The sequence below is a fragment of the Capricornis sumatraensis genome, chromosome 2 (assembly GCF_032405125.1).
Source record: "Capricornis sumatraensis isolate serow.1 chromosome 2, serow.2, whole genome shotgun sequence".
NCBI classification, from domain to species: Eukaryota; Metazoa; Chordata; class Mammalia; order Artiodactyla; family Bovidae; genus Capricornis; species Capricornis sumatraensis.
The window spans coordinates 94,138,610-94,155,544 of record NC_091070.1 but is presented as its reverse complement, the minus strand read 5'-3'; the positions used below and the strand labels follow the sequence as shown (position 1 = coordinate 94,155,544).

The 16,935-nt window shown below is 41.5% G+C and overlaps 1 protein-coding gene across 1 annotated transcript in view; it reads right to left on the bottom strand.

Annotated features, from left to right (window-relative positions):
• The window catches only part of ANKRD31 (ankyrin repeat domain 31), a 134,744-nt gene that overhangs the window by 12,796 nt on the left and 105,013 nt on the right, over positions 1-16,935 (bottom strand). The window contains exons 23-25 of the mRNA XM_068993511.1: positions 14,578-15,577; positions 11,650-11,790; positions 3,112-3,214 (exon numbers count right to left, since the gene is read on the bottom strand). Coding sequence (XP_068849612.1) covers positions 3,112-3,214; positions 11,650-11,790; positions 14,578-15,577 — 1,244 coding nt within the window. The remainder of the gene's footprint in view (positions 1-3,111; positions 3,215-11,649; positions 11,791-14,577; positions 15,578-16,935) is intronic.

Genomic DNA, 16,935 nt, shown 5'->3' with positions numbered 1-16,935 from the left:
GCATTTCTCTAACAATAAGCAATGATGAGTATAGTTTCGTGTTCCTGTTGGTCATCTGTATATCTCTGGAGAAATAAGACAGCAACCTTGCTTGTAATAACATTAGAGACTTTACATTTTTCTGACTTGCCAGGTCTTTTGATTTCTTTTAGGTACCACAAAACCAGGTACAAAAGAATCCTAAATCAAGGAATGTTTAAATAAAACTTCAACGGCAGCCTACAGACCTGTTTTATAGATTCCTAGGTCCAGATCAAGGTAGCAAGATGCTAGTTGGCATACTGGTGCCTCCACAGTTCTCAAATTAGTGCCAACAGCTGAAATTTCTAAAGGAAAGAAAATTCAGGATTTCTGGAGAGAAATTAGTAACAGGAAACGGTTTATACTGCCAGCAACAGAAGCAGAATCCGTTTTTCAAGTTTCATGCTCACTTAGCAGGTGATCTATGAGCCCTCTGAGAAAGGAGATGCGTGGCTGGGGATACACGCCTGGAGCTAGAGACTCTGAGGAGCAGACCACCTTGCTAGTATGAGGAAGAACCTGTATTTCCGCTTTGACTCTCAAGGATAAAACTAGGAGAAAGGTTTGCTTATCTTCCTTCAAGAAGTATGTGTCGTGTGTGTGTGTCTGTGTGTGTGTGTGTGTGTGTGTGTGTGTGTGTGTGTGTGTGAGAGAGAGAGAGAGAGAGAGACAGAGAGAGACAGAGAGAGACAGAAAAAGGGAGAGGGGAAGGGACAGAGAATGTGAGTATGCAAGCCCTGGGGTGGGGATGCTTTGGAATCAAAGTGAAGGCCTGAATATAAAGAATTTTCAAACTATTACCTGCATAAGAAATCAGATACTACTAGTCATTCAGAGTCAGCAGTCAGGCTGGCTGCCTAAGAATCACTTCTAAAAACTCTGAGTCCCGGGCTCATCTCCAAGATTAGGTAGAACTGCAGTCAGGGTTAGGAACCAAAGGCCATGAATCACAACTCCTTCCAGTTCCTTAAACCCTTTAACTTCTTCACAACTGTTTTATTTTACGAGCTTCCCCAAAATGATGAGAAACATTTTTGAGGCTATCCTTAGAAAACTGGGGGAAATGCATCTTATTCTGAAGCCAGTTTTTGAGACAAAGGGCTCTGTGTAAAGTTAGGAACGTGCTGAATTATTGGATTTGTTGTAAGGGAGCGAGTGACCCTGGGAAGCCCTGGTTAGGGGCCTGGTGACAGTAATCCTGTTTGATTTTTGACTGGTTATTACAGAATTATCATTTCTGTTTTGTACCTCTTTTCCTCATATATTGTCCCCAGCTGGTCTAAGACAGGGACACTGGGGGGAAAAGAGGGAAGGCTGCAGTAGAGGAGGGTAACAGCACTAGTTACGTCCACTTTTCATAAATGTGTGCTGGCCTTTCCAACAACTCTGCAATCGACTGCTGACTGAAGACTGCATTCTCCCCAGTTTTCTGAAGGTTTATTCCATCAAATGAAGTGTATCAGTCTCCATTAATAAGCAAAGCTTTATTCTAGTATCTAGTATTTATTTTTAGAAAGTATGGGAAACTAATCAAATCATGCCTGAAAAGAAAGGAAAAATATCATTCTCCCTTGTGTGCTAAGTTGCTTCAGCCATGTCTGACTCTTTGCGACCCTATGGACCATAGCCCACCAGGCTTCTCTGTCCATGGGATTTCTCAGGCAAGAATATTTGAGTAGGTTACCATTTCCTCCTCCAGGGGATCTTCCCAACCCAGGGATGGAACCGGTGATTCTTACATCTCCTGCGGTGGCAGGCAAGTCTTTTACCACTAGCGCTACTTGGGAAGCCATTTCCCTTTTATGACACTTAAAAAAATCTACCTTACCAATTTTTATTTGCAGGTTGAGATTTTAAGTGAAGTCGCATTATTGAAGACTTGGCTGTCTTGTGATGAATTTTTCATATGTATTCTCTGCCATACTATTGTTAAAATGAACTGCTGCTACTGTGAGATGGGTTTTAACTGATCTATTATAGGTTTCTTTCAGATGGCACTACTTTAGGGACATTCAAGCATTCGCTGCTATTGTTTGGGCCTCGTGGATAACGTACAGATTTAAAAACAAATCTTATTGCTGATATGTCCATTTCTTTCCCTGTACTTTTTTATATCTGGGATGTAGTCAAACTTATCTGATTTAATATGCATTTTTTTAAATGCCATGACTATTAAATACCTTGTTTACATACAGGTGAAATAAATTTATTCCAACAAAAAGAAATCTACCTAAAATAAGTACATCATAGATTCACAGAGAAAGGAGCTGTGAGGAAAGGGTTATTCTTTTAGAAATTAAGTTAAATGGAGTTTAAATGGAGTGCTGTGAACAAGCAGAAAATAATTTTTGGTGGGAATGTAGGAAAACTGGAACCCTTGCACACAGCTGGTAGGAATGTAAAATGATTCAGTTGTTGTGGAAAACATATGGCTGTTGCTCAAAAAAAGTAAATATATAATATATATTAGTAATATAGCAATTCACTCCTTGGTATATATCCAAAAGAACTGAAAACAGGTACATACAAATATATATATACACCTGTTAACAGTACCACTGTCCAATAGCCAGAAAGTGGAACCCCAAATGTCAATCAAAGAATGAATAAACAAATAAATAAACAAATTCCATTATATATATAATGGAAGCCATGAAAAGGAATGAAGTGCTGATAGATGTTACAGTGCAGACGATGCTTGAGAGCACTGTGCTAAGTGAAAGATGTCAGACACAAAAGGTCACAGATACTAGGATTCCATTTATGTAACATATTCAGAATAGGCAGATCCACACAGACAGGAAGCAGACCGGGAGTTCCCACAGATAGGAGGGAGTGGAGAATGGGAAGTCACTGCTGAATGGGTATGGGTTTCTTTTTGAGGTGATGGAACTCTTTTGGAACAGAGGTGGTGATTGTACAACATTATGAACGTACTGAATGCCACTGAATTGTTCACTTTAAAATGGTTATCTGAACAGTAGGTGAATTTAACCTGAATGAAAAAAGAAAAAGACAAGTGAAATGCCTTCTCAGTGGATTAGGGTGTCGTTTTCCACAACTAAGAAATAGGTTTTGGTCTGCACATACCTGGAAGATGAGGTTGATGTTGTTGAGGTACCAAGTTTGGGTCTGGAGGCATGGGTAATTCCTCAGAAACATACCTTAAAAGTTCCTTTCCCTGGTATGTTATCTGCACATAAGTAAACACAGAATTTCAAAATCATACAAAATCACAAGAAGAAAATGCACCTATCTCTTGCAAATTGTAACTCCAGTAGAGTACTGACTGTTGTATACTATGTATTGGCAAACTCACAGCCAAATGTGGGCTGCCCTCTTTTCTGTGACTAAAGTTTTATTAGAACACAGTGATACCATGCATTTACTTAACATCTATGGCTGTTTTTATGCTACAAAAGGATCAAGTAGTTTTGACAGAGATCTATGCTCACAAAGCCTGAAATGTTTCTTATCTGTCTCTTTATGGAGAAAACTGTTGATCTCTGATGTATATCATTAATTCTCTCATACATTCATTTACTCAACAAATATTAATTCAGTACCTGCTACTTTACAACATAAAAAAAGTAGTGTTGCATTAATAAAATTAAGCCATAAAAGTAAAATGGTACTTTTCAAGAAAGCAGACATGCAACTGATTAGATTAACAGCATTTCAGGTCTAAACATCGTTTCCTCTCCCCTCCACCTCCACCCTTGGTTTGCTTGTAAACTTAGCTATTGTTTATCAGCCCCAAAGTTCAGAGCTTAGAAATACATACATAAAAATGGGCTGGACTGAGGCAGACTGGCAAATACCTGCCAGAACTGTTTGGGCCCAAGAGTCTTTGCTTTCTCCAGACTGAGTTCTAAAGCAGGTAAGGTAAGGTAAAGGCGCTCAGTCGTGTCCGACTCTTTGCGACCCCATGGGCTATGTAGCCTACCAGGCTCCTCTGTCCATGGGATTTTCCAGGCAATCGTACTGGAGTCGATTGCCATTTCCTTCTCCAGGGGATCTTCCCGACCCAGGGATCAAAAGCAGTCTGATAACATAATCCCAGAAGCTAGGTTCACTATGGTTAACCCAGCAAGCCTTGACTTGAACACCCCTTCCTCCAGGATGCTCACCCAGAGATGCTCAAGTAATGACCTTCCTACAGGACCCCATAACCTCTGTGCTTATATTTCTGTCAAGCACTAAACCCACTTAAATGAAATTATGTATTAATGTGTCTGTTTTCACTAAAGATCTGTATCATACTAAGTTTTATTTTCTAGCACTTCACATAGTGCCTGACAATATAGGAAAAAAGCTCTGAAGTCCCAGATCTTAATCAGGATTCTTAAATTCTTTGAGTACCTCCAGATTTTTAAGTTGTGGGGAGTAAAAGGGATAGTACTTATGAGAAATATCCCTTTGGCATACTGTCGAGCACACCCTGGGTGCTCAATATGTGCTTGTTACTGAAGGGAGCAAGGGCGGCCTAAGGAGCATGGAATGGTTAGGCAGACTTAGAGCTCAATCCTATGACCAAACAGAGCCTCACGTGTTAATGGAACAGACCTGGCCTACTCAGCATGTTAAACCCTCATTACCTGCAATGGAAGAAGAAGTGCTGAGGCCACTAAATGCCTTCTGTTATTGCTCCAAATAATAAACAGGTGAAAACAATGGATTTTGACCATTTATCCAAAAAAAGAAGAATGTACCTTCAAAGTGCTCATGAAATCATATCAAGCATCTTTTCTAACCACAATATTAAGTGACTAGAAATCAGCTACTAAAAAAAAGAAAAAGAACAAGTGCAAAACACACAAACAAGTGGAAGCTAAACAACATGCTACTAACCAACCAATAGTTCACTGAAGAAATGAAAGAAGAAATAAAAAATACCTAGAGACAAAAGAAAATAAAATCACAATGATCCAAAATCTATGGGATACAGAAAAAGCATTTCTAAGAGGCAAGTTTATAGTGATACAAGCTTACCTCAGGAAAAAGAAAAAACTCAAACAACCTACCTTACACCTAAAGGAACTAGAGAACAAAGAACAAAAAAACCTATCAAAAAGATTAGAGCCAAAATAAATAGAGACCAAAAAGAAAAAAAACAGAAAAGATCAACAAAACTAAAACCTTGTTCTTGGAAAAGATACACAAAATTGATAAACCTTTAGTCAGACTCACAATGAAAAACAGGGAGAGGGCCCAAGTCAATCAAATTAGAAATGAAAGAGAAGTTATCACCAACACCACAGAAATACCAAGGATCTTAAGAGACTACTACAAACAACTACATGCCAATAAAATGTACAACCTAGAAGAAATGGACAAGTTCTTACAAATGTACAGTCTCCCCAAACTGAACTGGAAATAAATACAAAATCTGAATAGGCCAATTACCAGTGATGAGACAGAATCAGTAATTTAAGAATTCCCAACAGGGGGACTTTACCGGTTGTCCAGTGGCTGGGACTCCATGCTCCCAATGCAGCGGGCCTGGGTGTGATTCCACATGCCACGAGTAAGGCGCTGCGTGCCACAATTAAGACCCGACGTGGGCAAATAAGTAAACAAACATTTAAAAACCCCACGAAACTCCCAACAAAGATTTCCCTGGTGGTCCAGTGGGTATGGGTCCATGCTCCCAATGCAGGGGGCCCATGTTAATATCAACTGGCCTGGACACTAGATCCTACATGCCACAACTAAGAATTCACAGGCCACAACTAAAGACCCCACAGGCAGCAGCTAAAGGGCAAAGATCCTGCGAGTCATAACTAAGCCCTGGTGCAGCCAAATATGTAAATGTTAAAACAACAAACAAACAAACTCCCAATAAACAGAAGTACAGAACCAGAGAGCTTCGCAGGTGAATCTTACCAAACATTTAGAGAAGAGTGAGCCCCTATCCTTCTCCAACTATTCCAAAAAACTGCAGAGGAAGGAACACTTTCGAACTCATTCTAGAAGGCCAGCATCACCCTGATACCAAAACCAGACAGGATATCACAAAAAAAGTCCCATAAATTACAGGCCAGTATCACTGATGAACACAGACACACAGATCCTAAACAAAACATTAGCAAACAGGATCCAGCAACATATTAAGAGGATCGTAAATCATGATCAAGTGGGATTTATCCTGGAGTTGCAAGGATATTTCAGTGTCTGCAAACTGATCACTGTGATATACCACATTAACAAACTGAAGAATAAAAATCATACAGTCATCTCAATAGATGAGACAAAGATTTTGACAAAATTCAATATCCATTTATGATAAAAAAAAAATACTCCAGAAAGGGGGCAAAGAGAGAATATGCCTCAACATAACAAAGGCCATTTATGACAAACCCATAGTTAACATCATAGTCATGGTGAAAAGCTGAAAGCACTTCCTCTAAGATCACAAACAAGACAAGGATGACCACTCTTGCCACTTTTATTCACGTAGTATTGGAATTTCTAGCCACAATAATCAGGCAAGAAAAAGAAATAAAGGGCATCCCAATTGTAGAGATATAAGTAAAACTGTCACTGTTCACAGAAGACATGATACTATATATAGAAAACACTAAAAACACCACCAGAAAACTACCAGAGCTCATCAGTGAATTCAGAAAAGTTGCTGGATACAAAATTAATATACAGAAACCTGTTGTATTTTTGTATGTTAACAATAAACTATCAGAGAGAGCTAAGGAAATAATCCTGTTTACCACTGCATCAGAAAGAATAAAATACCTAGGAATAAATCTACCTAAGGAGGCAAAAGTCCTGTACATGGAAAACTGTAAGACATTGATTGAAAAGAAACTGAAAATGACACAAATAAATAGAGATATACTGTGGGCTGGGATAATTAATATTGTTAAAATACTACACTAGCCAAGGCAATCTACAGATTCACTGCAGTCCCTATCAAAATACCAATGGCACGGAACTAGAATAAATAGTTTTAAAATGTATATGGAAAAACAAAAAACCCTGAATAGTTACAGCAGTCTTGAGAAAAGACTCTGATGCTGGGAGGGATTGGGGCAGGAGGAGAAGGGGATGACAGAGGATGAGATGGCTGGATGGCATCACGGACTCAATGGCCTGAGTCTGAGTGAACTCCGGGAGTTGGTGATGGACAGGGAGGCCTGGCGTGCTGCAATTCATGGGGTCGCAGAGTCGGACACGACTGAGCGACTGAACTGAACTGAACTGAGAAAGAATAGAGCTCAAGGAATCATACTCTCTGACTTCAGATTGTACTACAAAGCTGCTGTAATCAAAACAGTCTTGAACAGGCACAGAAACAGACACACACATCAACAGAACAGAATACAGAGCCCAGCAGTAAACCCATGCGCTTACAGTCAATTAATCTCTGACAAAGGAGGCAAGAATATACAATGAAGAAGAGACAGTCTCTTTACTAAGTGGTGCTGGGAAAACTAGACAGCAACATGTTAAAAAAATGAAATTAGAGCATTTCTCACACCATATACAAAAAGTACACTCTAAATGAATTAAAGACCTAATGTAAGACTGGAAATCATAAAATTCCCGGAAGAAAACACAGGCAGAACACTCTCTGACATAAATTAGAGCAATATTGTTTTGGATCTGTTTCCTAAGGCAAAGGAAACAAAATAAAAAATAAACAGGATCTAATTAAACTTAAAAGCTTTTATACAGCAAAGGAAACCACTGACAAAATGGAAACACTGAAGGGGAGAAAATACTTGCAAATGATATGACCCATAAGGGGTTAATATACAAAATGTATAAATAGCTCATACAACTCAGTATCAAAAAACAGCCTGGTCAAAAAATGGGCAGAAGACCTGAATAGAAAATTTCCCAAAAAAGAAACATACAGATGGCCAACAGTCACATGAAAAGATGTTCAACACTGCTAATCATACGAAAAATGTAAATCAAAGACACACTGAGGTACTACCTCACACCTGATGATGTCAGAATGGCCATCATCAAAAAGAACACAAATAACAAATGTTGCCAAGGCTGTGGAGAAAGGGGAACTTTTCTACACTGTTGGTGGGAACAAAAACTGGTGTAACCACAATGGAAAACAGTATGGAGGTTTCTCAAAAACTTAAAACTACCATATGATCCAGCAATTCTGCTCCTGGGTATACATCCAAAAACAAAAACACTAATTCAAAAAAGGTGAACGTGCACTTCAATGATCAAAGAAACACCGTTCACAGTTGCCAAGGCATAGAAACGACCTAAGTGTTCATCAGGGATTCCCTGGTGGCTCAGCTGGTGAAGAATCCGCCTGCAGTGCAGGAGACCCCGGTTCGATTCCTGGGACGGGAAGATCCGCTGGAGAAGGGATCGGCTACCCACTCCAGTATTCTTGGGCTTCCTTTGTGGCTCAGCTGGTAAAGAATCCGCCTGCAATGCAGCAGACCCCGGTTCTATTCCCTGGTCAGGAAAATTCGCTGGAGAAGGGATAGGCTACCCACTCCAGTATTCTTGGGCTTCCTTTGTGGCTCAGCTGGTAAAGAATCCTCCTGCAATGCAGGAGACCCTGGTTCAATTCCTGGGACAGGAAGATCTGCTGGAGAAGGGATAGGCTACCCACTCCAGTATTCTTGGGCTTCCTCTGTGGCTCAGCTGGTAAAGAATCCACCTGCAGTGCAGGAGACCTGGGTTCGATCCCTGGGTTGGGAAGATCCCCTGGAGAAAGGAAAGGTTACCCACTCCAGTATTCTGGCCTCGAGAATTCCATGGACTGTATAGTCCATGGGGTCATAAAGAGTCGGACACGACTGAGCAATGTTCACTTTCACTTTAAGTGTCCATGAACAAATGAATAGATAGAGAAGATGTGATGTAAATGTACAATAGAATACTACTCAGCCATAAAAAAGTATGAAATCTTGCTATTTGCAACAACATGGATGGACCTGGAGGGTTTATGGTATGTGAAATAAAAAAACACAGAAAAAGACAAATATTCTGTTATTACACAGGGAATCAAAAAATAAAATAAATGAATATAACAAAATAGAAACAGACATAGATAAAGAGAACAGACTAGTGGCAACCAGCGTGGAGAGGGAAGACCAGAGGGGCAAGAGAGGGGCAGGAGACTAAGAGGTACAGGTGACCACATATGAGATAAATAAGCTCTGGGGATACATTCTGCAGCGCAGGGAACAGAGCGAATATTCCACAATAAATTTGCATTAAGTATAACATAAACACGGTGAACCGCTATGTTGTGCCGCTGCAACTGACTATGCCTCAAAAATAACAATGTTTATCTGCAAGTATGTAAAAAGAAGAAAGACTGGGTTTCATTCACATTATCGTCCCGATGATATCCAACACACGCTATGCCCTTATCAACGTGTAGGCTCAGTATGTTTTCACCTGTATCTCAAAATTTAAAGTATATTTTTAATCAGTTAGTGGTGGGTAGACTTAGGGGTCCTGAGTCCCCTGTAAGCCCCAGACATATCACTAGGGATAATTCACACATTCAAAGAACACAGCTTTTAAGAAAATACATTGAGTTAAAAGTCTACCTTCCGTAAGGCAGGAGTGATTTAATGGACAGAGATAACAATGAACAGGCCTCAGACTGAACCGGCACTAGGTCACCCCAGGAGACTGCCGCAGCGAGAGGAGCGTGTGCTGCCTGGCGGGGTGAGCAGGAGGACTCCCCTGGCAAGGCCGTGCATCAGCTCGGCTGCCTGGGTAGACCTGAGTCAGTTCTGGGGCTCATGGCTCTGTCATTCTGTCGACGTGGATGTAGACGAAGGTCGAGACCTAGTTTTCTGGCATTTCTCGCCTGACAACCTGGCTCTACATCCCCACACCACCTAGTCAGTGAAAATGTCCCCATTTACCAAGACAGTAGAAACCTGTCCTCATCAAGAAGTGACTGTGAATTCAGGAGTTACCCCAAGACAAGAAGAGGTAAAGGTTACTGTGGTAAATTCCGAAGGAGGCTTTAAAAAAAATTGTAAACAAACTCAGTTTCTCAGCCTGTGTTATTTATGAGAAGTACATGAGTGCCCTCTCGTAATTTTTGAAACTATTTCTATTTCTAGGATAATCTTAAAGATCTAAGCTTGCTTAGATAATCTGTATGAATATCTCATATCCAAGAATTGCCCTAATTTTAGTGCCCACATTTGTATTTGGCTTCACCATCACGTAGATGTGAAACAGTATGGCTCTAATTTACATGGCTAATAAGGGAAGACCAGAGGCAATGTGATATGTAAACGAGGCATATACGTACAGAGTGAGGGCCAAATGATATCACACCCAGATGTGCAAAACCAGAAAATGCGGTAACTCCAACAGAGATAGAGAGTGGGAAGACTGAGTCATCACTAGGCACAGGCATGTCAGACTCCAAAGAACCTCGCGACAGCAACTAGCACCACGTTCGCTCCGTGAGCAGAGATTCAGTTTCAGCAAAACAGTACCATCCATCGTAACTCTAAGAAGCTTTGCAATAAAAAGGGATTTCCATGGGTAGAATGTTAATTACCAACACGCAAATATAATTTATGAAACCAAGGAAAGCCATTAAAGCAGGCTGAATTGAAAGGAGGTGACTCGAGTGGTCAAAAGAAAAAAAAATTACAGGAAAAGAGGAAGACAGAGAGACTATAAAGTAGAGAAAATTTTAAATGTGCTCATGTAAGTGAAGGAACTGAAAACTGTTGTGGCAACAACCTGCAGCAGAGGTCCGGGAGACCAGAGTTCATAGTTGAGGGACAAAAACAGACAGAAGCCAGCAAAGAGGGTGTGCAGTGCCAAGCTGGACAAAAACGGGGAGAGGAAAGCGCCTTCTACTCCTGGTGCACTAAGGCTTCCTATCATGGCTAGTGGAGGCTGAAGGTATTTGCAACTCTTTAAAACAGTAATGGTGACTGTCTGATGAGTCACACTTTCCTGGGTAAAACATTGCAACACTGTTCCCTGAAATGGTGCCATGGACATCTGGAGGTGGCTGATCATTGGACCTCAAGGGTGTTAGTCATCATACTCTTCATATAGGTCGTTAAACTGGGCTTATAAATCAGAAGACAGAGCTGAAGGGGGAGACTAGTAAGTCTGGGAAGTCTGAATAAAAATTCAGAAATTTTTCCTTCTGGGAGGCTAGCAGTTCGTGGGTAAGACTATGTTCAAACATGCGAGTCTCAGGCTGCTTCATCATGCCTTTCACCTTTGGGGGAAGATTCTGCTTTATCCTATCAGAATACTAGTAACATATTATTAACTGAATTCTATACATCAGTGGTCCCGCATCTTCCACGAGGAATCACAAGGACCTGATATCACTGTGGGGGTGGCATGGCAGGAAAGAGAGAGGAAGATCGGGGCATTCAGTTTTCTGACACAGGTAAGGCACGAGGAAGGAGAGGCTCGGTCAGCTGTGCGGCCCTGCTGCGCAACGTTCTGGCAAATGCAGACTGTGGGAGAGCTCGTGGCGTGCTGCAGCAGGGACACACAGGCACAGAACTAGTCTGGAGAACTTTCAGCGTCCTTTTTAATAAAGGAAACAGTTTTATCAGCAAAAAAATATGATGTTGTCTCCAACCGAATATGAAGTTAAAGATTAATTTAGGAATGACCCACCTTACTCCAAGCATAATTCCAGGTCACGTAACTGTCACCTCCTAGAAGATCCTTGAGCCAGGTGACTGGGTTTTGATAAATCTGACCATTTTCTACCTTTATTTTGCCACTCAATAAAACACTGGCTTTGTGGGTAGCCTCCTGAAGTGGAAAATAAAACAAAAATTAGGATTGAGAAAATACCTGAACTTCTGCTTCTGTCCATGATAAAGTAAATGGGGACCAGAATTATGTTAACACCTGACACAAGCAAAGAAAAGACAAACTAAATATATGAAACAATGGTTTCCAAGATACCAGACATCAGGGGAAAATGCATAGTTAGTTACTGGGAACTGAGGAACTACTGAGGTGAGCCCTACAACTGTCCCAGCTCACTGCCCTGAGAGAGCTTCCAGGTCTTCGTACAGGGATAGGAAATCCAGACAAAACCTGTGGATTCTCTCAACTGAGTAGACAGAGTAGGCTCCAGGGAGGCATGATGGCTAGAGTTTGCAGGACAGAGTACTGAAGAAGAAATACACAGAGAGAGAACTCTATAGAGCTTCAGAGGGTCCGCTTTAAGTATTCTGCTGAGTTGTGATTGGCCATGTGTAAGAGGAAATTAGCCAAGCCTGGGAAAAGAACCGTCTGAAAGAATTAGATGTAATGGCATTCTCTGGCATTCTCAAAAGGCAGAAACAACACCTGTTCCCAATAGTAAGATTAGAAAAACAAACTGATGGGGCATTGGTAGATACACGGAAGTCTTGCCTTTGCAGTGGGATATAATTTGCCTTAGACTGAACACTGCTCCAATCCTGCCTAACAAACTGTAAAAGGAAGACCCAAAAGGACTGGAAAAAGTCAGTTTTCATTCCAATCCCAAAGAAGGGCAGGGCCTAAGAATGTTCAAACTATCATACAATCACTCTCATTTCACAAGCTAGTAAGGTTATGTGCAAAATCCTTCAAGTTAAGCTTCAGCAGAACATAAACCAAGAACTTCCAGATGTACAAGCTGGGTTTAGAAAAGGCAGAGGAACACAGAGATCAATGGCCAACATTTTCTGGGGGCTTTCCTGGTAGCTCAGCTGGTAAAGAATCCGCCTGCAATTCAGGAGATCCCGGTTCAATTCCTGGGTTGGGAAGATCCACTGGAGAAGGGATAGGCTACCCACTCCAGTATTCTGGCCTGGAGAACTCCATGAACTGTATAGTCCATGGGTCACAAAGAGTTTGACGCGACTGAGCAGCGACTTTCACTTTCAAGTTCTGGATCACAGAGAAAGCAAGGGAATTCCAGAAAAACATCTACTTCTGCGTCATTGATTATGCTAAAGCCTTTGACTGTGGGGATCACAAAAAACTGTGGAAAATTCTTAAAGAGATGGAATACCAGACCATCTTACTTGTCTCCTGAGAAACCTGTATGCAGGTCAAGAAGCAACAGTTAGAACCTTACACTGAACAACTGACTGGTTCAAAACTGGGAAAGGAGTAGAAGGCTGTATACTGTCATCCTGCTTATTTAACTTATATGCAGAGTACATCATGTGAAATGCTAGGGTGGATGAAGCACAAGCTGAAATCAAGACTGCTGAGAGAAATGTCAACTACCTCAGATATGCAGATGACACCACCCTTATGGGAGAAAGTGAAGAGGAACTAAAGAGCCTCTTGATGAGGGTAAAAGAGGAGAGTGAAAAAGCTGGCTTAAAACTCAACACTCAAAAAACTAAGATCATGGCATCCAGCCCCATCACTTCATGGCAAATAGAAGGGGAAAAAGTGGACGCAGTGACAGATTTTATTTTCTTGGATTCCAAAATCACTGTGGACAATGACTGCAGCCATGAAAGTAAAAGATGCTTGCTCCTTACAAGGAAAGCTATGACAAACCTAGACAACGTATTAAAAAGCAAAGACATCACTTTGCTGACAAAGATCTCTATACTCAAACCTGTGGTTTTTCTAGTCGTGTATGGATGTGAGTTGGACCATAAGGAAGGCTGAGCGCCAAAGAACTGATGGTTTTGAATCATGGTGCTTGAGAAGACTTGAGAATTCTTTGGACTACAAGGAGATCAAACCAGTCAATCCTAAAGGCAATCAACCCTAAATATTCATCGGAAGGACTGATGCTGAAGCTGAAGCTCCAATATTTTGGCTACCTGATGTGAAGAGTCAACTTACTGGAAAAGACCCTGATGCTGGGAAAGACTGAAGGCAAAAGGAGAAGGAAATGGCGGAGGATGAGATGGTTAGAAGCATCACCAACTCAACGGACATGAATCTAAGCAAACTCCAGGAGACAGTGGAGGACAGAGGAGCCTGGCGTGCTGCAGTTCACGGGGTTGCAGAGCTGGACACAACTGAGTGACTTAGCACACACAAAACCCTTCCTGCTGAGTATAACTAAGTCTGGTCTGAGAGCCCAAAGGTGCTCGTGACTAAAAGGAATAGGGCAATTTTAGGCTACCCTGGTAGCTCAGCTGGTGAATCTTCCTGCAATGCAGGAGACCCCAGTTTGATTCCTGGGTTGGCAAGATCCGCTGGGGAAGGAATAGTGTACCCAGTGCAGTATTCTTGGGCTTTCCTCTAAGCTCAGCTGGTGAAGAATCCACCTGCGATATAGGAGACCTGGGTTTGATCCCTGGGTTGGGAAGACACCCTGGAGAAGGGAAAGGCAGCCCACTCCAGTATTCTGGCCTGGAGAACTCTGTGGACTGTATAGTCCATGGGGTCGCAAAGAGTTGGACATGACTGAATGACTTTCACTTTCACTTGCTATGAATATAATGGTCAGGTTTCCCCATTTAAACAGCCCAACCAAACCCTTTCCCTCTAATAAGAGCTATACACTGACACTATGTGACAGCAGCATTTTGGTCACTTATTTATAAATTTTACATAATTTTAGAGAGGAAAAAAAAAACAATAGGATACCTGTGTTTTGAATTCCAGAATGTTATTTCCTGGATTAAGTCTTCCTAGCAATATCAGATCCTTTATCTGCATACATTTCTTTTTGGCAGTTGTGTTGTAGTTTGAAGGTTTTTTCACAGTATGTTGGTAGCCAGACCCAGAGGAGGAGGAGCTCTGAGTATCATTTGCATGAGGAACAGTGAGAGCTGATTTTTTCAAGTAAGGTTTCAGCTGTTGCCCCATGTCACTGCCAAAGACATCAACCCCTTGCTGTGCCAGGGATTCTGATGTTCCCCCGGGTGCTTGGTGGGGAGCTGTTTTCCTGTTTCCTTCTTTTGGATCACAATCAGAAGGACCCTGATCACAAATAACACTTGATGGATGGGCATCATGGTGGGCAGACACACTAGTGGTTGCTGAAATCTTTAATGTGCCAGTTACTGCTGAAGGACTAAAGGACACATGCCCCTCGGCTGTACTACCTGTAAGATCATTCTCTTTTTGTGAATACTCTGCTTCAGCAATAAAAGTAACAGATTGGGACTGTAATTTAATCTGATTAGTGCCATCTGAATGTCTGGATTTTGATAATCTATCTAAGGTACAGTCATTGATATTTTGCTTAGAATTCAATTCACTTCCAGAAAAGTCTTCCCTTCTCACTGTCTTTGAATTTAGACAAGTGTGGGTACTTTGGTTGTCGTGCCAGACTTCCTGAGACAACTGTGTTTCCTGCATGCCTTTGCACACAAGGCTGACAGGAGAAAGTGAACCTGACTGGGGCTGCATGGAATTTTCCATACTGATACACTCTTGCCTGTCCTTTTCATTAGAGGTTTCTGAGCTTGATGGCAGCTTCCTAATACTAAGACCAGACAAAGATGTAGCATTCTTATAGGTGTGAAGTTTCTGGCTTATTTTTTTCTGTTTTTTTGCTACGAGTAGGAGGCTCTTCTGCCTTGCCGCCAAGTTAGCCAGTTGCTCCCTCAGGACTCCATGCTTAAATGACTCTATGGACACCCTGTAGAAAGAAACAGAAAAGGGAAAAATACAAAAACAGTGGAAAACTTTTTTTTTTAAGCAGTCATTTAGATTTTATAGATACTCTGTGTCAATTTAAATTTAATCAGCTCGAAGTACACAAGAGTCTATCTTTGCCCTGTGTATTGTTTGAAAGCAAACTGTTGTGCTACATGAGGCAAATAAGTATGCCTTTTTTAGGAGCTGACAGTGTGCTTTTAGGACGTGACAGTGTGCTTATCCCAGAGAAGGCAATGGCGACCCACTGCAGTACTCTTGCCTGGAAAATCCCATGGGCGGAGGAGCCTGGTAGGCTGCAGTCCATGGGGTCAGTAAGAGTTGGACACGACTGAGCAACTTCACTTTCACTCTTCACTTTCATGCATTGGAGAAAGACATGGCAACCCACTCCAGTGTTCTTGCCTGGAGAATCCCAGGGACAGAGGAGCCTGGTGGGCTGCCATCTATGGGGTTCGCACAGAGTCGGACACGACTGAAGCGACTTAGCAGCAGCAGCAGCAGTGTGCTCATCCACATTTATATTCACATTATTTATCAGTTGTGAGTCAGCCCTAAGACAGAAACACAACTTGAGTTGTCCATCTAGCTATCTACTAGTCCTTTAGTTGGAAGGTTACCAACTGATGACCAAGGAGCAATGCCACCTTCTTTAGGTTTGGAATTGGCTTAACTGTTTACAGGTAAATGGTGAATCAGGAAGTCAAATTCTAGAGTAAGTTCCACCCAAATTCACTTAGCTATGGGGGACTGGGGTTGTTTTGTGAATAATCATAAGTAAGCTAGACACAGGAATGTCAATACATCCAGTGATTACTGTGACTGTACTTTCTGAACCTGCAGTGAGGCGCCCGGAGTCCAGACGACGGCCCGGAGAAGCACTGTCCTGTGTGTCCTCCCCAGACCACGTCTCTCGGGGCTTGAGGACTGAAGGGGAGGCACTGACTCGCCCACGCCTCTGACTTCTGCTTATACTACCTATGCCACACGCATCTGCAGGAGACTGGACACTTTTGTTTCCAGTGGCTCTCAAACCTTTTGGTCTCAGGACTTTTTTATACTCTTAAAAGTTACTGAGGAACCCAAAGAGCTTTTGTTTCTATGGGTTATATCTATCAATATTTACTGTTTTAGAAAATAAAACAGAGAATTTTTTTTTTTTACATTTTTGATATTTGATATTTTATTTTTTTAGCTTTTTATTTTTTTAATTTTAAATCTTTAATTATTACATGCGTTCCCAAACCACAGAAACACACAAGTGTACATTCCATTAGATATTAGGATGATGATATCATTATATACCATGTAGCCTCTAGAAAATTTCATTGTACACTTATG